This window comes from Carassius carassius, chromosome 12 (assembly GCF_963082965.1).
Source record: "Carassius carassius chromosome 12, fCarCar2.1, whole genome shotgun sequence".
NCBI classification, from domain to species: Eukaryota; Metazoa; Chordata; class Actinopteri; order Cypriniformes; family Cyprinidae; genus Carassius; species Carassius carassius.
Genome location: NC_081766.1, coordinates 24,807,827 through 24,833,044, shown reverse-complemented (window position 1 = coordinate 24,833,044; position 25,218 = coordinate 24,807,827). Strand labels below are relative to the sequence as shown.

Below are 25,218 nucleotides of genomic sequence, written 5' to 3'. Positions count from 1 at the left end.
AAACATGCCAACTCTCTTTTGTTTTGTATCTGTTGTGAATTATTATTATTATTATTATTATTTTTATTATTATTATTATTATTATTATTATTATTATTATTATTATTATTATTATTATTATTGTTTATTCATTTATGTTTGACTGAAAGATTCGGAGAAAGCTAAATTGTTAGTTATTTCTGCTTAATATATATATTAAGCAGAAATAATTAACAATTTAGCTTGCTCCGAATCTTTCAGTCAACAACAATAATAATAATTATAATAATAATAATAATTCATATATATATATATATATATATATATATATATATATATATATATATATATATATATATATATATATATATATATATATATATATATATGAATGCATAAACAAACCATGTAGTTAACTTCATAATTACTTTTAATTTAGGGCTTTTAAGGCTTGGCTTTTTCACTGTGTTGTTTACTGTTTGAGGACACTGGGAGTGGTGCTTACAGTTGTACATTCTAATGAGGTCACACCCTGGACACCCACCCTACCCAATGTGCCACGACTGACACATATTTTCCTGCCCCTTTACTACAGCCCACCAACAATAGCAGGGCTGCAGAGGAGCTATCCTTGGTACTGATATCTGGAAACAGTGTGAGCAAGTGCATGTGAGGGGGAGAGAGGAGGAGGGTGGAGGCGTGTTCTTTGTGTTGTGCAGCCCGAGTTAATCTGCTGTGGCATCCACTCAGAGAGGAGCCGTACATCTGAGAACAGCACTGCTGTGAGGTGCCCAGCACAGCCCCTGCTCAATTATGTCCTTAAACAACAACAAAAAAGGATTATTTTCCAAATTTCTTCTCCTGAGCCTCTGTGGTTCATCTTGGAAGACTCAAGGAGCTTTATGCTTTCTGCTGTAGTAAGACTTTTAAAAGTGCATGTTGATGGGAATTAGAAAGGATGTTTTTCTCAGGTTGCTTTCAAAATGTTGTTGCACTCTAGCAGGTGTAGCATGTACAGATGAAGAGGAAAGTATCTTTCATTCTAGATGTGTGCATACCCAGGGGGGTGAAGTTTCTTTAGCTACAAGGAGCTGCAGACAACCACTGCTTTTATGCACCTGAAGTTTTGGAATTCAAGTTTATGGACCAGGGCTTGACTTGAAATGGCTTGAAACTTTCCTATTGGACTGGAGTTGGAATCTCGTGAAATCAGTACCTGATGCTTTTTGAAGTCTAATGGAGCTACCTGAAATGGGTGGCATTGTAGCCTGCCGGGACCTAGTTCCTCTGTAAGTACAAATCTCAAATGAGCTCTCACCCCTTTCTTGAAACTTTACAATTATCCTTATTTTACATATTTATGATTTCAGATGTACATTTCTGCATAAGTGTTCTCTTTTTATTTGAAACTACGGCTTTTTCACACACACAAGCAGACTTAAAATTTCACACTGGCCTCGACACTTTTCTTTGAAGATGGTGTCTCCATCTGTCTAGAAACATGTATTGTGTTCAGTTTGGATAATACGGTCATCTCTCCTCATAGGGTCAGGTGTTGCAAATACTGTCAAGTAAATAGGGAGGATAAGATGAGATGTTGGTAGAATAAGCTAGAGAATCTATCTAGTGATATTACAGGATTAATGAGTGTATCTGATGCTTAGAAACAAGCCATTTGACCAAGCCATCAGAAGTGTGGTGTATAATAGCATCATGCACAGATGCACAAAAAGTACAAATATCCTTAAAACAAGATTAAATTTCCTGTTAATAATAGAAATTTTAAAAAATTGTTTTCAAAGAATATTACATTTTCTTATTTCTTTCTTTTTTTGTGTTGTTAGCATAAACCTCACTGAATTGTTTTAAACAAGAATTGCAACATATGCAAAAGGTCTACTGACTAACTCAGTAAGGTCATGTGACATTGAACAGGTTCAAATGCAATAAGAAGTAAGTGAATATGAACTGAATACAACTGCAAATCTGCTGTGAAAACAAGTTTCTCAAAGGTCAACTGTAGATGATGCAGAGGATGCTGGACAACAGTGGTGGGTCTCTGAGCTGGAAGTGCATTACCTTTTTGACTGCTTTAACCCCCCCCCCCCCCCCCTCCCACACACCCTCCCTCCTCACACATAAATACAGCCCCACATTAACAAGGATGCCCATATTCTTGGATCACTCTGAAAATACTGACCTACATAACACAGAGTGTTGTCTCCTCTCCTCCTCTTAGACTTCTGCAGATGTACACTGCGTTAGACTATACACTCCACACTCTGCCTTTCTGCATTAATATAATTTATGTGCACTCCGCACCCCACACACAAACACATCCTGTAGAAAATATCTTTACTCAAGCTCAGTAAATAATCAGACGTGTTGCATCTCACTAAATGCAGCCCATTACTCTACTAACATACATTCGTTCACTGTATGCTTCATAATCCAGGCTGATAAATGCACTGGCCTTTTTTTTCACAAGAAAAAGGCGGTTAATAATGCTACAGACTACTCCAACTAATAAACAGTTTCTTTGTATGTGTGCTCCTGAGGCTTAACCATTTCTTTGTGTTTGCTGATGGTGGGAGCATCTACTTGACACAGAATCCTTGTTTACACAATAATCCATTAAAATGGTACTGCATATGAAATCAGCTGTTCTAAGCATCTATCTATTTATCTATCTATCTGTCCGTCCGTTGTCCGTCCATCCACCCACCTACCCACCAACACATCCATCCATCAATCTGTCTATCTTTTAAAAGCAATATGATAATAATAACAATAATTCAAATGATTACAATTATAATTTGAATTTTATTTGCAGAATACCCTGTTGGAATACCTGTCAGCAATGATTAGCTCAAAAGAGGAGGATTCACAAAAATTTCTGCAATATGTTGAAAACTATGGACTAAGAGCATATAACAGATTGGTCTCACAGAACATCAGCCACGAGTGGAATGAGAAAAACTGGATTAAGTTTCAGGGGAAAATCGACACGAAGCAAAAACAGGAAGAAGCCATTATAAGGTAAGAATGAAAATATTTTATCAATGGATAAAAAATAAAATAAAATAAAATAAAATAAAATAATAAAATGCACATATTGAAAACACCCTAATTTAAGACTGTGGAGATAGGGATCAACTCACTCAAGCTGACATAAAGCATTATGAGCATTAACTCATTGGCACACACTCTTAACTAAATTTATGTAAATGACAGCCACAAAAAGAAACAAACCTTAATATTGTTACCCATGATGCTCCCTCACAATGAATACATCTGTCAATTTTTTTTACATGGAGTTTGGGCATGTTCATAATGTCTTTCATCCTTGTGACTTGAAAGGTGATGTGCAAGACACATTACCAAATATATTTTTTTAATAATGTTGCACAACATTTGTTTCAGTTTCATACTAGTCATTAGTTTTTCATCTTAATGTAATTTAAGTCATAGAAAAGTGATTGCAGTCGTAAGCACAGGCTTCAGATGGATTTTTTTACAGTTTTTAAATCATTGGCCTTGCTAACATAAATGCAGCTGTAATTGTGTCAGTGGGCAATTTACTGTTGAGTGCTGCCCCTGACCCATTGACATAGATTGCATTGATCACATTTGCCACAGTCTTCTAAGTGCATTTAAAACTAATAGTCTCAGATAACTTTTTCATGTATATAGCTCAGGCCTCACCTACTTTTTAAGCTTTGACATGATGTAAATTTGTGCTTACAAGGAATGCTGCATAATCTTAATACACCATTTACTGGAAGGCATAACAATTTTTTTTTTTTTTTTTTTTCATCTTTGAATGATTTATGCGTCAAAACACCATATAACCTAATGTACCTAGATGAGCTTGGTTCAGATTTTTTAATATTTTACAGCTGTTTATAATAAATACATATGTGATGAAGTGGAGCAATTTATTGTGGTTGTCATCCAAACAAATATGGTCATGGCAATATTTTTTTATATTTTTTGATTAAGCAAGAAATGTACCCAAAAGAGCTTAGGTGTCCCACATTAATTAATGTCCCAGATTACCATTTACTTTTTAGGTCATCTCAACATCTTTGGACAAAATGATCACTGAATCTTCATTATGCTATCTATAACTGTGGATGTCTGCTCCCAGTTAAAATCTCCTATATAAGATGCAGTTGATTTCCCATCAGCACTACACACAATAAAGCAGATAGCAGTGTTTGATTAACAGTCTTCAGTGAGATCCTGATTTACATAAGACACCAAGAAGAGCTTTCACCAAAATATTACCATAAGTAACGTTCTTGACTGTGAAGGGTGCAGAAGAGTATTTATTCTGTGATATTGGTCTACTTCTAGTCTGCTTATCAGCTGTTGCTGATATAAAATATTCATACTCAGAGTGGCTGGAAGATGATGGCTAGAAAAAAAAGAATAGCTGGATTTTTCATGAGGCACATAAGTGGGTCAATGAGACAACCCATTTTTACAGAAACTGATTGGAAGAGAGGGAGAGAAAAATCTGGTTGAAAGAGATTAAGTGTGAAGAGTGTGCTGGCAGGAGTTGTGTTCTGCCTGGTGACAGCTGGAGCAGTCACCGACCAATCCGATTGCTTCCACATGCTCATTCCTCTTGAGTGAGGCGGGTCTTCTTTCATTCTCTGCCATTCTGTTGGAGCTTTCACTGTCTCTGGGAGTGCACAGAAACTTTGTCCATACACAGCTTCACATGCTCATTTGCTTACAGCAACTATGCTGTGTCTTTTATGTCTTTTAATTGTCCCAAAGGCTCTTTATAAAACATGCTTCCACATGCTCATTCCTCTTGAGTGAGGCGGGTCTTCTTTCATTCTCTGCCATTCTGTTGGAGCTTTCACTGTCTCTGGGAGTGCACAGAAACTTTGTCCATACACAGCTTCACATGCTCATTTGCTTACAGCAACTATGCTGTGTCTTTTATGTCTTTTAATTGTCCCAAAGGCTCTTTATAAAACCCGGGGAGATCTGTCCTTTGAGGCTGTAGCCCCCAGACTGTGGAACGCCTTGCCTTTGTTCCTCCATGTGGCTGATTCTGTTGAGTCCTTTAAAAGGCAACTCAAGACACTGTTATTTAAACAAGCTTTTAGTTGATTGGGCTTAAGTTTACTTTGGACTTTTTATTTGTTTTAATTTTATTTGAATATTAATGTGGTTGTACCTTGTAAAGCACTTTGTGATTTTATCTGTGAAAAGCGCTCTATAAATAAACTTTACTTACTTACTTACTATGCTGTAAACACTGAAGAGCATGGACAGAAATAAAAGGAAATAATGAAGTATATATGATACTATACAGGACTGAAAAATAATTTAATGTTTAAGATTAGTGGTGTCAAACTCATTTCCTGGAAGGCCAGAGCCCTACAGAGTTTCGTTCCAACAAACACATACCATGTAGTTTTTGAGTAATCCTGAAGAACTTGATTAGTTGGATCAGGTGTGTATTTCAAGCGTGGAGTTGTATTCCTCCAAAAATTTCCAGAGTTGACACCCTTATTTTAGATTTTTTCTGTGCAAGACATTTTAATATAAATAACTATTTTTCAGTATTTTGAAAAGGTTGTAAGAATGCTGCCCAGCAGCTTTTAATATATTGGCAGTAATGACATTAACACTTTTACTGGGCCAGGGCAATGTAATAAATAATAGACTTCCTTTCAGATAAAGTCTGTTTAATTGACCATATTTAAAGGTAATGTAATTTCTGTCAGCAAACGGAATTGTCAAAATGATGACTGTCATTTTAAGAAAATAAATAATAATACAACTTGCAGCATTCCTTTATTCAGAATTTAAAAAAGATTTTGTAACTTTACACTGAATGCTCTGCTAAGAAGAAGCATAGTGTCAGTTTCATTTAACAGTAGGAAACATGTCTGCGCCAAGCAGGAACAGGCACATGCAGTGCTGACAGCTGCTCCAACATCACCGTTCCTCTTCCTAATGAGAGCTTAATGCCTGATCCGTCACATGGGTGTGTGTGTTTACATGTTTTGTGTATGCACGACTGTGTGAGGAGACTGATTTCACAGAGCAGCAGCAGATTTTGTGTTTGGTTTCTGCGGGTACCCTGTTGCTAGGCAAACTTAAGCCCCTGACCAATGAACCCTCCTCTCAAGACTCCTGTTGTGTGTACAGTAGCTACCAAGTTACACAAACCCATGCACACAATCAGGTAATAAATTAACACACCTTGAACTTTGGCAACACAAACAGCAATTAATTTTTTTATTCAAAACTAATGGCTAGTGCAGTCATTCTTATTTGTGGGACAGAGATATTTAAGGGAGAGAGAGAGAGAGAGAGAGAAAGAGAGAGAGAAAAACTTTTTGACTTTTAAAATATTTTAATCAAACAACTATTTTAAAACCAATATTTGCACCATACAAAAAGAAAATAAATAAATTAAATAATAATAATGATAGTAATTCACAATTTTACCAATTAAACCATAACACTCCAAAAACATTTCTCACCACAAGAGCATTTTTCACACTCCACCTTGCATCACAAAAAAAACAAAAAAAAACAAAACAAACATATTATTTGTTAATTTACAATAGGCATATTCTACAGCAACCCTGTACTTTACTAATGATTTGAATATTCCAACCAGATCAATATTTCCCCCCCTCATTTTTACATGTGTGGGATTTCAGAATTGCCAACTTTGCCTGACCTAATAGAAAGTTAGCCACAGTGCACTGTGCTTTTCATTCCTTCTTGTATTTCAAGCCCAAAATAAATGGATTTTTTGTAAAAATAAACCCAAGTTCTGTGAATACTTTTCCCAACAGTTCAAACAGAGGAATGAATCTAAAACAATCAGAAAAAAAAGAAAAACAGTATCAGGAGCATTACAAAACGGTCATGTAAATGAAATCATCGCATTTAATTTTGAGACAAGACTATTTGTTGCCACAGCACAGTGGAGTATTCTCCTCCATGATGGAGTTAGTTCTGAAGAAATTAATAAATATCTAATACTAAAATACTAAATTTAGTATCAGTCCGTCTTTTCAATTGAGCATAAAACAAAGATCTTTTTTTCCACATTCTGAAACAATATATCTTTAAATCCCTTTAATAACAAAGTATTATTTAAATCATCTAATTCAAATCCTATTTCTACTCTAAGATCTGGAAAGGTCAAAAAAAAAAAGTTTCAAAAAAAGTTTTTACAAGGGTCAAGAAAGATTGAGGAAAATATTCTTTGAAATCCTCCATTAACCCTCCATCATATCTTTCTGAACTAATCCCAACTTGATCAGCTATTGATGAAGTCACATGTCATTGACCTTTTGTAGAATCAATTAAGTCCATTACAGTAGCTATTCCAGTCAAACATATCAACTACTGTACTTGAAATCGATGAGTTTATTTTAAAAATATAATTAAAGAATAATGGTTCCAAAACACTGTAATGTTCACTCTCCTTTCTAACCTTCTTTAACAATTGCCAATCTCTAAACACAGACTCATAAAACTTTAAAAGACAACAACTTACTCTTGAGACAAAAGATTTTTCAATTAAAGGGTTAGTTCACCCAGATAGCAAAATTATGTAATTAATAACTTACCCTCATGTTGTTCCAAACCCGTAAGACCTCCGTTTATCTTTGGAACACAGTTTAAGATATTTTAGATGTAGTCCGAGAGCTCTCAGTCCCTCCATTGAAGTTGTGTGTACGGTATACTGTCCATGTCCAGAAAGGTAAGAAAAACATCATCAAAGTAGTCCATGTGACATCAGAGGGTCAGTTAGAATTTTTTGAAGCATCGAAAATACATTTTGGTCCAAAAATAGCAAAAATGACGACTTTATTCAGCATTGTCTTCTCTTCCGTGTCTGTTGTGTGAGAGAGTTCAAAACAAAGCAGTCTGGATATCCGTTTCGCGAACTAATCATTCAGTTCACCAAATCGAACTGAATCGTTTTAAACGGTTCGCATCTCTAATACGCATTAATCCACAAATGACTTAAACTGTTAACTTTTTTAATGTGGCTGACACTCCCTCTGAGTTCAAACAAACCAATATCCCGGAGTAATGCATGCACTCAAACAGTACACTGACTGAACTGCTGTGAAGAGAGAACTGAAGATGAACACCGAGCCAAGCCAGATAACGAACAATGGACTGACTCGTTCACGAGTCAAGAACCGGTTGCATCGGTTTTTCGGATCACCAGTAGTTCTTTTGGACAGTTCGATTCAATAAACCGGTTGAAGAAAACGGTTCACCGGTTCTTTTGCGCTCGACGTAATGGCGTCATTTGCGATGATTGCCCTTGATTCAAGCCTTCGGTTTACCCGCGCTCATAGTACTAGCACAGAATCAGTTCAGAATCAATCACCAAAAGAATCAGTTCGGTGCAGGCGCTCTGTGTGTCAGTCTGCTTCATACTGAATCACACATGCGCAGTATCATCAGCTCCTCGATTCTTCTTATCTGGCTCGGCTCTGTGTTCATCTTCAGTTCTCTCTTCACAGCAGTTCAGTCAGTGTACTGTTTGAGTACATGAATTACTCAGGGATATTGGTTTGTTTGAACTCAGAGGGAGTGCCAGCCACATTAAAAAAGTTAACAGCTTAAGTCATTTGTCGATTAATGTGTATTAGAGATGCGAACCGTTTAAAACGATTCAGTTCGATTTGGTGAACTGAATGATTCGTTCGCGAACCGGATATCCAGAATGCTTTGTTTTAAACTCTCTCACACAACAGACACGGAAGAGAAGACAATGCTGAATAAAGTCGTCGTTTTTGCTACTTTTGGACCAAAATGTATTTTTCCGATGCTTCAAAAAATTCCAACTGACCCTCTGATGTCACATGGACTACTTTGATGATGTTTTTCTTACCTTTCTGGACATGGACAGTATACCGTACACACAGCTTCAATGGAGGGACTGAGAGCTCTCGGACTAAAACTAAAATAACTTAAACTGTGTTCCAAAGATAAACGGAGGTCTTACGGGTTTGAAACAACATGAGGGTAAGTTATTAATTACATAATTTTGCTATCTGGGTGAACTAACCCTTTAAGAACAACTGCTCATCTATTCCGATTCCTCCTATATCTTGTAGAATAGATAAGGTATATGCAATCCAGGGAATCTTATCTGAGCAGTATAGCAATTTCTGTAATGTTTGAAGTCTCATTGTTTTAACTCTTGCTTCTAAATCTGTGAGTCCTCGTCCTCCTTCAGTCACTGGGAGATATAAAACCCCAGGAGGAAGCCAATGAAAATCATCCCAGAAAAAATTTACTTTAATGTTTCAAAAATTGACCTTAATGTTTTAATGTTAATGTTGACTTTAAAATTAACTTTTTTGAATTGTAACAAGTAGCTCTTCAGGAGGATCCAAAACTGTAAACCGGTGCCACAACATTGAGGCTGTCAAGTTATTGACAATTAAACATCTCCCTCTATAAGATAACTTCGGAAGGATCCACCTCCACTTTTGTAGTCTACCTGTAACTTTATCAGCTTGACCTTCCCAATTCTTTTTCATGTAAAGGTCAGTTCCCAGATATACCCCAAGAACCTTAAAACCATCCTTAATCCATTTACATTGTTGTGGAAGCCGAGGAGGGTCTTTATTTTGCCATTAACCTAGAAGCAGAGATGTACACTTATCCCAGTTAATTTAACAGATGTTGCTTTTTGAAATATTTCCAAGCTAGAAATCAAAGCAGATATATCATCCGTGTTTCTGATACATACAGTTACATTGTCTGCATACGCTGTGAGTTTCACAGGTGGAATTTCTGGAAACCAAGGAACAACAAGTCCGTGCAATCGTTTCCTTAAAATTGACAGAAAAGTTTCAATAGAGCACAAAAGTCCGGAAAGAGGACATCCTTGCCGTATACCTCTAGTTACTGCAAAAGGTCTAGTCAGGCACCCATTAATTCTCAGAATACTAGATTTTTCACTATATAATAATTTAACAGAGGAGATAAATTGTGGACCAAAGCCAAAGGATTTTTAATGTCTTTAGTAAATATAAATAATACACTCTGTCAAAAGGTTTCTCTTGATCTAGAGATAAGAGTCCAATATCAATACTTGATGTGTTTTGGCAACTGTAATAATGTCTCTTAACAAGAATAGGTTGTTGAAAATTGTTCTTTTGGGGATACAGTATGACTGATCCTCATGAATTATAGTTGCCATACATTTCTTTAACATATTGGTTATAACTTTTGACAGTATTTTAAAATCAGTACACAGTAATGAAACAGGACGCCAATTCTTCAAGTATCCAAGATCTCCTTTATTGGGTATTAAAAAGGGGTATTCTACAGCTCAAGGGTAGAACACCTTGGTTAAAAGACCAGAAAAAACATGATACAAATCTTGTCCAAGCACATTCCAAAAACCTTTATAGAACTTTGCAGACAGACCATCCAGTCCAGGTGATTTGTCACTGTTAAGCTCCAGCACAGCACTTGACAGCTCAGAAAAAGTTAGAAATCCCTCTAGCTCCTCCTTCTCAGTCGTTGACAACTGTGGAAGACGTTGAAGAAGTTCTTCAACTGCTGCTTCCTCAGTGTTCTGACTGATAGAGATTCTCATAAAAAGAAATAGCAGAAGCTATAATTTCTCGCTGGTCAGTAGTTTCACTGCCATTAGAAAGTTTCAGTTTATGGAAAAATTTCTGCTCTTTTGGCTCTCTCTCCAGTCCAAAAAAGAAGGCCGTTGGAGCATCCATTTCATTGTGCTTTAAATATCTTGTTCTCACAAGAGTTTCCTTCTCCTGTTCATCCAATAAATCATTCAAAAGGCTTTTATTTGCTTTAATGATGTCAGCTGACAATAATCTTCTTTCGTTAATGTAGCTTTGCTGAAGAATTTCTTGCTCCAAAATCTTCATTTTCTTTTCTTAAATTTTCTGTATTAAGTGCAGTGTATTGTTGACAAACGTTTTTTTTATCTGCACCTTTCAGAGGTCCCACCACTGATTTAAAGATGTATAACTAAATCTCTCTTCCCTCCAAGATTTCCACAAGAGATCAAAAGAGTGCACAAAGATGTGATCGTGCAGTAATCTGCTTTTAAAGTACCAGTGTGTCTGATAGGGTTTAGACGACAGAACAGACCTAGACATAGAAATAAAATGGTTATCTGACATAAATGTTGGTGAAATACAACTTCCATAAAATCTTCCTTTACTAGCCTTTTCAACATAAAAACTATACAGTCTCGCAGCAGAGACCTTATTTGAATCATTTTTAACCAAGTGTACTGTTTAACATGATGGTAAGACTCTCTCCACAAATCTACCAGATTGTGTCTATTAATTAAAGATTTAAAAAATTCCCACTGAACTAGGATGAGGTTCTTCATAGATTCTATCTAATTTGTGATCTACAGTACAATTGAAATCACCACCTATTATAACAATGTCATCCTGAGGACATTTTAACAATTCTTCAGAAAGTTTTCCAAAAAAACAACAACACTTTGTTCATTTCCTATATTAGGAGCATAAATGTTAAAAAATGAAAAACGATAATTGTCTATTGTTATATCAGCATGTAATAAGCGCCCAGGTAATATTTCTAGAAAGTCTGGATAATTTTTACTCGTTTTGAAAATAAAAACGCAACACCAGCACTCAGATTCGTGCCATAATTAAGGCCAATATTACCCAACCATTCATTTGTCCAGTCAACTTTATTACGGGCATCGGTATGTGTATTCTGTAACATAATCACATCCATTTTTTAAGGTGTAAATAATTAAATAAAGTAGTTCTCTTCTGTACATCCCTACAGCCATTTATATTTAAACGATCCAATGTTAAATGATGCCATCACGATTAAAAAAGAGAAAAGACACATAATCCTATATATCCTGTTCATCATGACACTTTAAAGTGATAGTTTGCCACATTAAAAAAGTTAACAGCTTAAGTAATTTGTGGATTAATGCGTTTTGGAGATGCGAACCATTTAAAACGATTCAGTTCGATTTGGTGAACTGGTTCAAAAAGATCCGGTTACATCGAATGATTCGTTTGCGAACCGGATATCACAAACTGCTTTGTTTTTTGAACTCTCTCACAACAGACACGGAAGAGAAGACAATGCTGAACAAAGGCGTAGTTTTTGCTATTTTTGGACCAAAATGTATTTTTGATGCTTCAAAATATTCTAACTGACCCTCTGATGTCACATGGACTACTTTTATGATGTTTTCTTACCTTTCTGGACATGGACAGTATACTGTGCACACAGTTTCAATGGAGGGACTGAGAGCTCCCGGACTAAATCTAAAATATCTTAAACTGTAGTCCGAAGATAAACGGAGGTCTCACGGGTTTGGAACGACATGAGGGTAAGTTATTAATGACATAATTTAGATTTTTGGGTGAACTATTTTATTTTTTTTTTTGGTCTTTTTCTGACAGCACTCAGCACACAAACTTTTTAAGTCAGTAGCGCTTATGCTGATCTAGTTAATCTAAAGTGGCCTTCTTCATGGCAACTAGCAAGGACTCAATAAAAAGTAAATCAACAATGAACATTTAAATCTCTGGCTTTCTCTGATTTTCTGTTGTATTTTAACAACTTAAAATATCTTCAAGCGCTTTATCAGAGATAAATGGGGGTACGTTCGAAAACATTACCTTTTTTCGATAGGTTAGACAGGGGTAATACAGGAATAAAAACATCATGAACGGTCAAACCACACTCCAATAAATGATTGACCATTTCAACTTCTTTCAGAAAAAAAACCATTGCTTTATTCATTCTAGAAGCAGACATGATGTTTTGTGCACCTATTTCTCTGCCAATTGCGACCAAAATGTTCTCAATGGACACTGATGCATCTGCCGGCATGCACTTGCATGCAAGCCGCGCGGACAAACAAGAAAAACCATCAGAATTTGAGCCCATCTTTATCAGCTATGCTGACAGAAGTCAGCACCCCGACTCTCTATCCTCTAATCCAAAGCAATATTCAAAAGGAATAAACCCGGAAAAGAAGGAAAAGTTTGAAACTCACTCAACGCCACACACTCTTCCACTCACATGCTCTCAGCCACTCCGCACATGCACATGAGACACACAGAAAGAGCGAGAGAGTGAGAGAAATCATTCATCTAGCATTTCAAAAGAACTAATCTAGATTTTGACTACTGTGTCCAATAGAAACATAGTTATAGTAGCGAAAAAATGGCAAGTGTGGTTTTAACAGTTCATGAGAGAATAAGCAAGATCAAGGACAATTTCCAGTGCAGTCCATATAACTTGTCATATTTTTGTAAAATTGTATCACTGTCATCATCTTCTGTATCATCATGTGGTGTAAAGAAATGTAACATTCAGTAGTTTTATCTTTAATACAGATGCATCTAAAAAAAATTGAATATCATGGAAAAGTGTTTTATTTTTTGTAATTTAATTCAAAAAAAGCAAACTTTCTTATATTCTAGATTCATTGCAACCAAACAAATATTTCAAGAGTTTTTTTTTTTATTATTCTGTTGGTTATGATTTACAGCTTATGAAAATTATAAATTCAGTATCTCAAAAAATGTGAATATTTTCTCAAAGATCAAAAAAAATACAAAACAGAAATGTTCAAGATCTCCAAAGTAGGTTTAATTATGCACTCAATACTTGGTTGGGGCTTTTTGCACAAATTACTGCTTCAATGCATTGTGGCATGGAGGCGATCACCCTGTGCCACTGCCTAGGCATTATTGAAGCCCAGGTTGCTTTGATAGCAGCCTTCAGCTCCTTTGTATTGTTTGTCAGATGTTACTTATCTTCCTCTTCACAATACCCAATAGATTCTCTGTGAGGTCCAGGTCAGGTGAGTTGGCTTGCCAATCAAGCACAGTAATATCATGGTCGGCAAACCACTTGGAAGTGGTTTTTCACTGTGGACAGGTGCTAAAGTCATGCTGCAAAATGAAATCAGCATCTCCATAAAGCTTGGCAGCAGATGGAAGCATAAAGTACTCCAATATCACCTTGTAGATGGCTGCATTGACTTTGAACTTGATAAAACACAATGGAGACACTGGAAGCTTCACACTGGACTTCAAGCAGCTTGTATTCTGTGGCTCTCCAGTCTTCCTCCAGACTCCAGACCTTGATTTCCAGATGAAATGCTAAATTTACTTTCATATGAAAGAGGACTGTGGACCACTGAGCAACAGTCCAGGTCTTTTTCTGCTTATCCCAGGTGAAATGCTTCTGAAGTTTTTTTCTTGTTCAGGAGTGGCTTGGTTCTAGGAATGTGAGAGCTGTAGCCCTTTTCCCGAAGACGTCTGAGTGTGTTGACTCCTAATGCACTGACTCTGACTTCAGTCCACTCCTCGTGAAGCTCTCCCATGTTCTTGATTTAGCTTTTCCTGACAATCTTCCCAAGGCTGTGGTCATTCCTGTTGCTTGTGCACAATTTCCTACCACACTTTCTTCCTTCCAGTTAACTTTCTATTAATATATTTGAATACAGCACTCTGTGAAGAGTCCAGCCCTTTCAGCAATGACATTCTGTGGCTTACCGTTCCTTGTGGCGTAAAGATCTCATCTCTGCACTGCTGTCCAGGTCCAGATAAGGGCACTTCAGGGCGCCTCTTTGTTCCTAACCCTCTACGTGTTCTGAGGTTTTACAGTGGGCTCATGCATCTATCCCTTCTGGACACCCTGGGACTACGAAAACATGCAAGCTCATCTAGAGGAAGTTCTGGTGGCCTAGACTACAGAAGGACATCCAAGAATTTTGTTGCCGCTTGTTTGGTCTGTGGCCAGAACAAAGAGCCAAGGACCCACCTCCATGGCCTGCTGCATCTGCTGCTCATTCCATGATGCCCCTGGTCTCACATTTCCATGGACTTTATCACAGGCTTGCCTCAGTCTCAAGGAAATCCTAATCCTAGTAGTCATAGACAGATTTTCAAAAGCTTGTCACCTCCTTCCTTTACCCAAGCAACAACCCAAGCGGGACAAAGAGTGTGGCTCTCAACCAGGGACCTTCCTTTGTGAGTGGAATCCCGCAAGCTGGCCCCTCGATACATTGGTCCTTTCAAGATCCTCAAAAAGATCAATCCAGTGGCTAATCGACTCCTCTTGCCAAGGTCTATGAAGATTCATCCCACTTTTCAAGTTTCCCATTTAAAACCTGTTGTTTGTTCTACTCTGTCTCCAGCTAGGAAATCCCCACCAGTACCCCACATCATTGATGGCCAGCCAGTTTACATAGTTCGAAGGTTGTTGGATTCTCAACGGGTCCATGGCAGGGTTAAGTATCTTGTGGATTGGGAGGGTTTTGACCCAGAGGAGAGGTCCTGGGTTCCTGCACGATATATTTTAGACCAGATTCTCATCTCTGTTTTCGTACAGAGCCCAAGTTTCGTTTCAGTTTCGTAGAGCCCAAGGAAACTGTCAGAAGAATGTCAAGGGCCGTTCCTAGGGGAGGGGCTCCTATAAAGATCTCATCTCTGCACTGCTGTTCCGCTCCTGGCCTGCAGGGGACGCCTTCCTTAAGGCTTCTTGGTTATGCTCCCTCCAGGCCTCCAAGTCAAGTCAAGTCAAGTCACCTTTATTTATATAGCGCTTTAAACAAAATACATTGCGTCAAAGCAACTGAACAACATTCATTAGGAAAACAGTGTGTCAATAATGCAAAATGATAGTTAAAGGCAGTTCATCATTGAATTCAGTGATGTCATCTCTGTTCAGTTAAATAGTGCCTGTGCATTTATTTGCAATCAAGTCAACGATATCGCTGTAGATGAAGTGACCCCAACTGAGCAAGCCAGAGGCGACAGCGGCAAGGAACCGAAACTCCATCGTGACAGAATGGAGAAAAAAACCTTGGGAGAAACCAGGCTCAGTTTGGGGGCCAGTTATCCTCTGACCAGACGAAACCAGTAGTTCAATTCCAGGCTGCAGCAAAATCAGATTGTGCAGAAGAATCATCAGTTTCCTGTGGTCTTGTCCTGGTGCTCCTCTGAGACAAGGTCTTTACAGGGGATCTGTATCTGGGGCTCTAGTTGTCCTGGTCTCGGCTGTCTTTCAGGGAAGTAGAGGTCCTTTCTAGGTGCTGATCCACCATCTGGTCTGGATACGTACCGGATCCGGGTGACTGCAGTGACCCTCTGATCTGGATACAGACTGTATCTGGTGGCTACGGTGACTTCAGAATAAGAGAGAAACAGACTAATATTAGCGTAGATGCCATTCTTCTAATGATGTAGCAAGTACATCGGGTGTTATGGGAAGTGTTCCCGGTTCTGGTTTACCTAATTAATGCAGCCTAAAAATCCTTTAACGGATTTGGATATTAAAAGCATATTAGTATGTTATGTGTAAGGCAGGTTAAATAAATGGGTCTTTAATCTAGATTTAAACTGCAAGAGTGTGTCTGCCTCCCGAACAATGTTAGGTAGGTTATTCCAGAGTTTAGGCGCCAAATAGGAAAAGGATCTGCCGCCCGCAGTTGATTTTGATATTCTAGGTATTATCAAATTGCCTGAGTTTTGAGAACGTAGCGGACATAGAGGATTATAATGTAAAAGGAGCTCATTCAAATACTGAGGTGCTAAACCATTCAGGGCTTTATAAGTAATAAGCAATATTTTAAAATCTATACAATGTTTGATAGGGATCCAGTGCAGTGTTGACAGGACCAGGCTAATATGGTCATACTTCCTGGTTCTAGTAAGAGCTCTTGCTGCTGCATTTTGGACTAGCTGTAGTTTGTTTACTAAGCGTGCAGAACAACTAGCACACCTAGGTTCCTAACTGATGACGAAGAATTGACAGAGCAACCATCAAGCCTTAGACAGTGTTCTAGGTTATTACAAGCAGAGTTTTTAGGTCCTATAATTAACACCTCTGTTTTTTCAGAATTTAGCAGTAAGAAATTAGTCGTCATCCAGTTTTTTATATCAACTATGCATTCCATTAGTTTTTCAAATTGGTGTGTTTCACCGGGCCGCGAAGAAATATAGAGCTGAGTATCATCAGCATAACAGTGAAAGCTAACACCATGTTTCCTGATGATATCTCCCAAGGGTAACATTTAAAGCGTGAAGAGTAGCGGCCCTAGTACTAAGCCTTGAGGTACACCATACTGCACTTGTGATCGATATGATACATCTTCATTCACTCCAGATGGCATGTTTACCCCAAGCCCAGTGCTCTCCACCCCTGCAGAGGGCAATATCGTACTTAATCTTGCTTAGTACTCTCTTCGTTAGTCCTGATTCCCTTCACCTGTGTTTTAACCTTTTTAAAGGTGCTCGTTCTCTGCTATTGTGTTCAGTCTTGAGCCTATGTACTCAAGTTACGAGCTCTCAGTTAAGTCTGTACCTTATTGTACCTTTTTGACCCTTGTGTCTATTTTTTTTCTCTGTTTTATGGAAGCTCAGCTATCCTAGTTTATTCGTACTTTGTTACCATGGTTTCTCGAGTAAAGATTTTTTTGTTTGGAAGACTCAAGTCTCCTGACTCATGACTCTTCAGCTCTTGGGTTTCTATACCTGGAAGTGAGCTCAGTAGGACACACTTCACACCCTCTACACCAGAGACCAGGGTTCTAGTCTCGCTTAAGGTGACCTCCTCACATGTGGAGGGTGTTGATGATTGTCTTCTGGACAACTGTCAAGTCAGTAGTCTTTCCCATAATTGTGGATTCATATTTTAAACAAGCGTTACCCAGTATTTATACTCAAAATGTATCAAATTAAGCTCAAAATGCAATATTCAATTTTTTAAGAGACTGAATTTTTAATTTTCCTAAGCTGAAAGTCGTAACCATCAGGATAAAAAAAAAAAAAACTTGAAATATTTCATTCTGTGTGCAATGAATATAGAATAAAGGAAAGTTTGCTTTTTTTTTAACAAAATTACAAAAAAATAAAGCACTTCTCCTTGATATTAATTTTTTTTAAATGCACCTGTGCATCACACAATGCTGCTATTTCCTTTAAAATCCATTCATGAACTGTTTTATTTCTTATTGTGGTTTCTTATAGGGGGGAAGACGTGATCACCGAGGGTGAGCACCTGGGAATGGGCTCCATGAGCATGCCGGCCCCTGTGGAACACATATCTCCTCACCAGCACCAGCCCTCCTGTAACCCAGGTTTCACAGTTCGCTCTCAGTCCCTACACTCTGTGGAAGGAGGGGAAGAGGAGGGCAGCCCCACATCCCGTAAGCAGCCCCCTCCCAAACCACGGAGGAACCCCAGCACCAAACTCAGCATCTCCTCTGAAGCTGTGGACCTCAGTCCCACCGGGAATAAAGGCAATGACTCAGAGAGGTGTGATGGTAAGATTCTATGGTTGTTTAATCCAAGCTTCACCTTCACAATTCCTGCTGCACAAAATGTTAAGATCAACTCTTTTGTCGTTATATACTAACTGATGTTAAAATAATGGGTTAAATTGAATCCTATTGTTTCTTGTCAAGTCAAGTCAAGTCACCTTTATTTATATAGCGCTTTAAACAAATACATTGCGTCAAAGCAACTGAACAACATTCATTAGGAAAACAGTGTGTCAATAATGCAGTTCATCATTGAATTCAGTGATGTCATCTCTGTTCAGTTAAATAGTGTCTGTGCATTTACTTGCAATCAATTCAATGATGATATCGCTGTAGATGAAGTGACCCCAAATAAGCAAGCCAGAGGTGACAGCGGCAAGGAACCGAAACTCCATCGGTGACAGAATGGAGAAAAAAAACCTTAAGACAAACCAGGCTCAGTCAGGGGGGCAATTCTCCTCTGACCAGACGAAACCAGCAGTTCAATTCCAGGCTGCAGCAAAGATAGATTGTGCAGAAGAATCATCTGTTTCCTGTGGTCTTGTCCCGGTGGTCGTCTGAGACAAGGTCTTTACAGGGGATCTGTATCTGGGGCTCTAGTTGTCCTGGTCTCCGCTGTCTTTCAGGGCTGTAGAGGTCCTTTCTAGGTGCCGATCCATCATCTGGTCTGGATACGTACTGGATCCGGGTGACTATAGTGACCCTCTGATCTGGATACAGACTGGAACTGGTGGCTACGGTGACCTCAGAATAAGAGAGAAACAGACTAATATTAGCGTAGATGCCATTGTTCTAATGATGTAGCAAGTACATCGGGTGTTATGAGAAGTGTTCCCGGTTCCGGTTTACCTAATTAATGCAGCCTAAAAATCCTTAAACGGATTTGGATTTTAAAAGCATATTAGTATGCTATGTGTAAGCCAGGTTAAAAAGATGGGTCTTTAATCTAGATGTTGCAAGAGTGTGTCTGCCTCCTGAACAATGTTAGGTAGGTTATTCCAGAGTTTAGGCGCCAAATAGGAAAAGAATCTGCCGCCCGCAGTTGATTTTGATATTCTAGGTATTATCAAATTGCCTGAGTTTTGAGAACGTAGTGGACGTAGAGGATTATAATGTAAAAGGAGCTCATTCAAATACTGAGGTGCTAAACCATTCAGGGCTTTATAAGTAATAATCAATATTTTAAAATCTATTCGATGTTTGATAGAGAGCCAGTGCAGTGTTGGCAGTACCGTGCTAATATGGTCATACTTCCTGGTTCTAGTAAGAACTCTTGCTGCTGCATTTTGGACTAGCTGTAGTTTGTTTACTAAGCATGCAGAACAAACACCCAATAAAGCATTACAATAATCTAACCTTGAGGTCATAAATGCATGGATTAACATTTCTGCATTTGACATTGAGAGCATAGGCCGTAATTTAGATATATTTTTGAGATGGAAAAATACAGTTTTACAAATGCTAGAAACGTGGCTTTCTAAGGAAAGATTGCGATCAAATAGCACACCTAGGTTCCTATCTGATGACTGCTACGAACTGATGGCGATCATATAAGTACAATTTAAACCACGCTAATGCACCTCCATTAATGCCAACAAAGTGTTCAAGTCTATGCAAAAGAATGTTGTGGTCAATTGTGTCAAATGCAGCACTAAGATCCAATAGAACCAATAGAGAGATACAACCATGATCAGATGATAAGAGCAGGTCATTTGTAACTCTAAGGAGAGCAGTCTCAGTACTATGATATGGTCTAAATCCTGACTGGAAATCCTCACATATACAATTTTTCTCTTGTAAAAGCAAACACACACAACAGTGTGAACAATGCCATAATTTTGAATGGCCAAGTCATGTAAAGCCTTATCTGGACTGAGCACAAGCATGACCATAGCATGTGATGTCTTCCAGATTAGGAAAAAAATTTGGGCACATTTTTACACATGACAAGGCATTATAAATAAGACACAGAATTTCTAGAAGCAATACACACCTGCAATCAGATACCTGCCCATAAACAAACAGTACGGAGTTTTGAGAACATATTTTAACATCCAAATTAATTAGAATCAGTATTATAACAAATAAAATCAGTTTATTTTATGCAAGGCAAAGCGTTTTTTCATCATGCAAAATGACCGTTGCTGGCACATTTAGCTGACTGACATCTCGTCCTTATATGGTGAGTTCCGTAAAATAAAATTATTTACAGCACAGTAAAGACTTTATAGATGAAATAAAATGTATACAAACCTTAATATCACTGAAGAAGTCCACCAAATCGGCAGTGCTGAGAACCGCTCACTCCTGAAGAAGATGAAAAACCCATGCTCTGAAAGTAACCCAACAGCTGGGTTGCTTTGTCGGGTGGAGGGAGAGGGGGTGTATAGTTTCAGTGGTCAGTGAGATTGAACCAGCCACTAACCCAATAGTTGGCTTATGCAAAAACTACCAAACACTGGAAAAATAAACCAACATAATGACCCAACAGGCTTACAACCCAGTGAATGGGTTGAAAAAAAAAACAATGTTGGGTAAGTTACTCAAAAAAAGTAATCCACTACAGAATTACTTCTTTAAAATTATAATTTGATTACATTGCTGATAACTGCACTTAAAAAGTAATCAGATTACTAATTAGTTACTTTCAAGTTTACTTTTCAAGTTATCAAACCAATTTCTACAAAATAGTTTTTTGTTTTGTGAAAATAAATAAAACAAATAGGGTGCGCTTTCTGGATTCATTCTCTGTGAATACCTTCCTGAAACGAATCACTAAAATGAATGAAAATGACTTGAGAAATAGAGTATATTTAAAAAAAAGCTTGAAGTGTCTATTATTAAATGAAGTCATGTCGAAAACAAATATTCTCTGTCAAAATAATCTTTATGAAACCAATGCGAGGTACAGTCTTTCCCGCTTCAGCTCACCTATAATGTGTCTGCGCTCACCATGCGCTATAAGATAATCACCTACGTGATATCAGGCTTGAGATGAGCGAACATGTAAATGTCCACATAACCTCCATATACAAAGAAAGTTTAAGTTCATCTCGGCTACTTTTCGTTTTTGGAAGAAGACGCGCTGTGAGGAATAAGCCTTGAATTATGATGCCGACGTGGCTTAACGCAGCAGATGATCTCATTCTAGTGAGTTATTTATTTTTACTTATATTAGTGTTACTGTGACATAAACTTGTACATATTCACTTGTTGAAATTTTCCCAAACTATTAATGCGAGACTAAAATATGTTGAGTACAACATTTGGAAATAATGTTGTAGGACTTGTCTGCATTTTAGCTTGCATTCTCCAATTATTTATTAAGGGGCTCACAAATCATGATTTTTACTTCATAATTTTTAATACTGCATTTGTAACTTAAGTAACGTAATTTTATTGGCATGAGTAACTGTAATCAACATATTAGATACATTTAAAATATAATGCATTACTTTACTGCATTATCAGGAAAAGTAATTCAGTTACAGTACTGTAATACAGCTACTGTGCAACGTGTTATACCCAACTCTGAAAATAACCCAGCATTTTTTTTAGAGTTTGGCTATTGTTTCATGTAAAAGCAAACACACAACAATGTGGACAATGGCAAAAAAAAAAATTTAAATGGCCAAGTTATTTGAAGCCTTATCTGGACTGAGCACAAACAAGACTATAGCATGTGATGTCTTCCAGATCAGGAAAAAAATTGGGGCACATTTTTTACACATGCTAAGGCATTTATGCAATTTACCTAAATTTATCTCCCACCATCATTTGGGAAGTTATTGTGTAGTGGTTGAAGCTGCTTGCTAAATTTGTGATTATAATTGTGCAGGTTTTCATCCCTGAAAAAAAAGGCAAACCGTAGGCATCAACAGTGTTCCGGGGACTTCCTCATTCAGATTTCAACATTCCTATCAGTTTATGTCTATGCAGTGATGACCCTCTTTTATCTTTTATTTAGCTGTAGACTGCAAAAGTATTAAGTCAATTTATATTTCTCAAGTAGTGTGCCGTGAGAAATAATTTTTGTCAGAATTTGAAGGGATCACAGTGTGCACAGAGATCTTCCTCAAAGCCACAGCAACCAACCCACAGAAACAGAGACCTCTTGCTGCTCCACCAATCCAGACATCAGATGTCAGCCTCAACCAATCTTCAGCGAGGTGATAGGAAGACAGAGTGTGGCAACAACCAATAAGGAATGAGCTAGCAGCCAGCTCAACAGAGCTTTAGCCAATGAGCACCAAAGAGTGTGGAATGTAACTCATTCAGAGGACAGTTGTTTGTTGAACGGGAGGTTGAGAGGGTGTTGGGGGAGGGAGCTAGCACAGAATTCATTCAGGAGGAGTGACTGACCTAGATTTAGTTCCCCTGGAGGAGAGAGGGCGAGGGTAAACAGATCCACTCAAAGGGAGGGGAAAGACAGAGAGAGCAGGAGGAGGGGCATGTTCAGAGGTGTTGAAACCGATGTCAAGACCCACCAGTCTACATTTTCACAGAATTAACAAATGTATAATCGTTTTTTATGTTTATTTTTGGGAATTTTATCATTTTTATTCTCAGAGTGAAGTTGGAATATAAGAGTTAGTGCATGTGTGTGACAGAATATTATCTATTTCATGTTTCACCTTTTGAGGCAGTGCCCAGATTGTGTTTCCCAATGTGTGTATTTCAGTAAAGGCAACTTTTTTATTGCATGTTGTATAAAATATATTGGTGTTTACTTGCATGGAGTTGGTGATAAAGATGTTGATAAAGTTAGAGCAGCAAGACCACATGGTATCTGAATAATTTAAAGTTAATCAATTGTCCTATGTACAGTGACCCCAGTATGCTAAACCATATATCTTTCTTCATGCATTTCTACTTACTCAGGAACACAAGGCTGCAGTGAGGACTGCAGGAAAGTTCCTCCACCGAAGCCTAAGAGGAATCCTAACACGCAACTAAGCACTTCCTTTGACGAGTCTTACATCCGCAATCATGGTTCTAAAGGTTTTCCCACCTCAAGTGATGTCCAGGCTCCTTCCCCTGCTCAGCCACGGTGCCCACAGGATTCAGACTTAGTTGAACCTGTCTACATTGAGATGTCTGGGAATGTGGGACGAGAAACGACACTCCATCCTGAGGAAGATGAGCCGGGTGAGGCTGTCTATGAAGAGATGAAGTATCCAGGCCTTGACGAGTTTGACATGCGTTGGGATCTTTCTAGCTGTCGCTCACAGTGTGCGACACCCTGTACACCTGAGCTTGATATCCATGCCACCATAAGCCGTTGTACTACCTCTTGGGGCATGCCAGTTTGTGAAATCCCTGCCCCATTCCCCAACCTGTTGACACATAGGCCACCTTTACTGGTTTTCCCTCCAGTCCCAGCTCAGTGCTCGCCCAACTCGGACGAGTCCCCACTCACCCCTCTCGATGTAGCAAAGCTTCCTATGTTAGAGAACAGTTCTTATGGCAAGTCACCAACCTCATCTTCTCTGGAACCCTCTGGCTCCGCATCTACGCCACACCTAAGACGTGCTGAGAGGGAGCTAACAGCCACACCTACAATCACAGTATCTGGGCGATCGTCGGCACCACCACTGCCCTGTGCCGTCTATAAAAGTTATTCCTCCTCACACGGTTATCAGCGCAGTCACTCAGCCTGCCCCTCACCTGTTAGTATGGGCCGCTGCCTGACGCCCCTCAGCCTCATGCGGTCACCTCCTTTTGAGGGGACATTTCCTACAACAGGCCTTCCTCGCAGTGCCTCTGCCACACCACATGGAAAGGGATCACCGCCGCAGGATACAAGCTCAGGGGGACGGCATCATGGCTCCATGCAGAATGTGTCAGTGGCACGGTCACGAACGCCCACTAGCCCTCTAGATGAGCTCACAAACCTCTTCACCACTGGCAGGAACATGCTGAAAAAGAATACCAGTGGCAGAAAGAGCAAGGAGCCGGGAGAAAGTGAGTGCCAACCGCCTATAATCATATTCAGTCACTAATTTAGTAATTGTTCACCAGTTTTAAAAACTTTAAAAAGTGCATTAGTAATACAAATATATACATAAGCAATAGTGCAAATCAGTATATTGTGCAAAATCAATTTAGTAAAATTAAATAATTGCTGATTTAATTTATGTCTCTTCTTGTATATTATTATTTTACTTATTGAAAACTGTTAATCCTTTTAATTCTGGGTCAATTATATTCAATTTATATTTGTAAACTTTGTAAGACTGTCTTGGACCTAATATACTCTTTTTTTTTATTAATCCAGAGAGATTAAAAGGCTAAAGCCTTCAAAGCACAGCAGCTTCCAAAGAAATTAATCAATCACATATGCATGGATGGACAAGTTAAACACATGTACTATTAGTACAATTAGTATAAGTACTATTAAGTGAACTCTTCTGTCCCATCATACACCTTAAGTGTGCGCTGTTGTACGGGGACTATCATGGAATCCAGATTGTGGAAGTGTACTTTGGGCTTAAAGCGATAGACCAGTCCCAATACAGGCAAATGTACTGTGTTTGCACATGACCACTTGTCTACTTAGATGACGTATTTCCTGTATTTTGGCCTAAGACCACAAGTTTGTAGAACGTTTGATTACCTGGTGGCACACACTTACAACATGATGTAAAAAAAAAAAAGCTTTTATAGAGCTTGATTTAAACATTTTGATTTTCAGTGTACTATGTAACAGACAACACAATGTAATAATTGTGGTGCTTTTAATTAAGTGATTAAAAAGCAGTTGGATGTTTCACATAATGAATATTCTTGACTCTGCAATAAAATGTGCAAAACTTTACATTTTAATAACAAATATATGCAATAACCAATTCATTAAACTTACACTGTAATGTTTTTCTTCAAGTCTCGCTATTTTAGGG

General features: G+C 38.2%; 1 protein-coding gene across 1 annotated transcript in view; it reads left to right on the top strand.

Annotated features, from left to right (window-relative positions):
* The first annotated feature begins 722 nt into the window (after positions 1 to 722).
* nyap2b (neuronal tyrosine-phosphorylated phosphoinositide-3-kinase adaptor 2b) overlaps positions 723 to 25,218 on the top strand; it is a 66,107-nt gene continuing 41,611 nt past the window's right edge. Inside the window, exons 1-4 of the mRNA XM_059563932.1 lie at positions 723 to 1,268; positions 2,813 to 3,018; positions 18,027 to 18,322; positions 23,201 to 24,283. Of these exons, the coding sequence (XP_059419915.1) occupies positions 2,840 to 3,018; positions 18,027 to 18,322; positions 23,201 to 24,283 (1,558 nt within the window). The 5' untranslated portion in view covers positions 723 to 1,268; positions 2,813 to 2,839. The remainder of the gene's footprint in view (positions 1,269 to 2,812; positions 3,019 to 18,026; positions 18,323 to 23,200; positions 24,284 to 25,218) is intronic.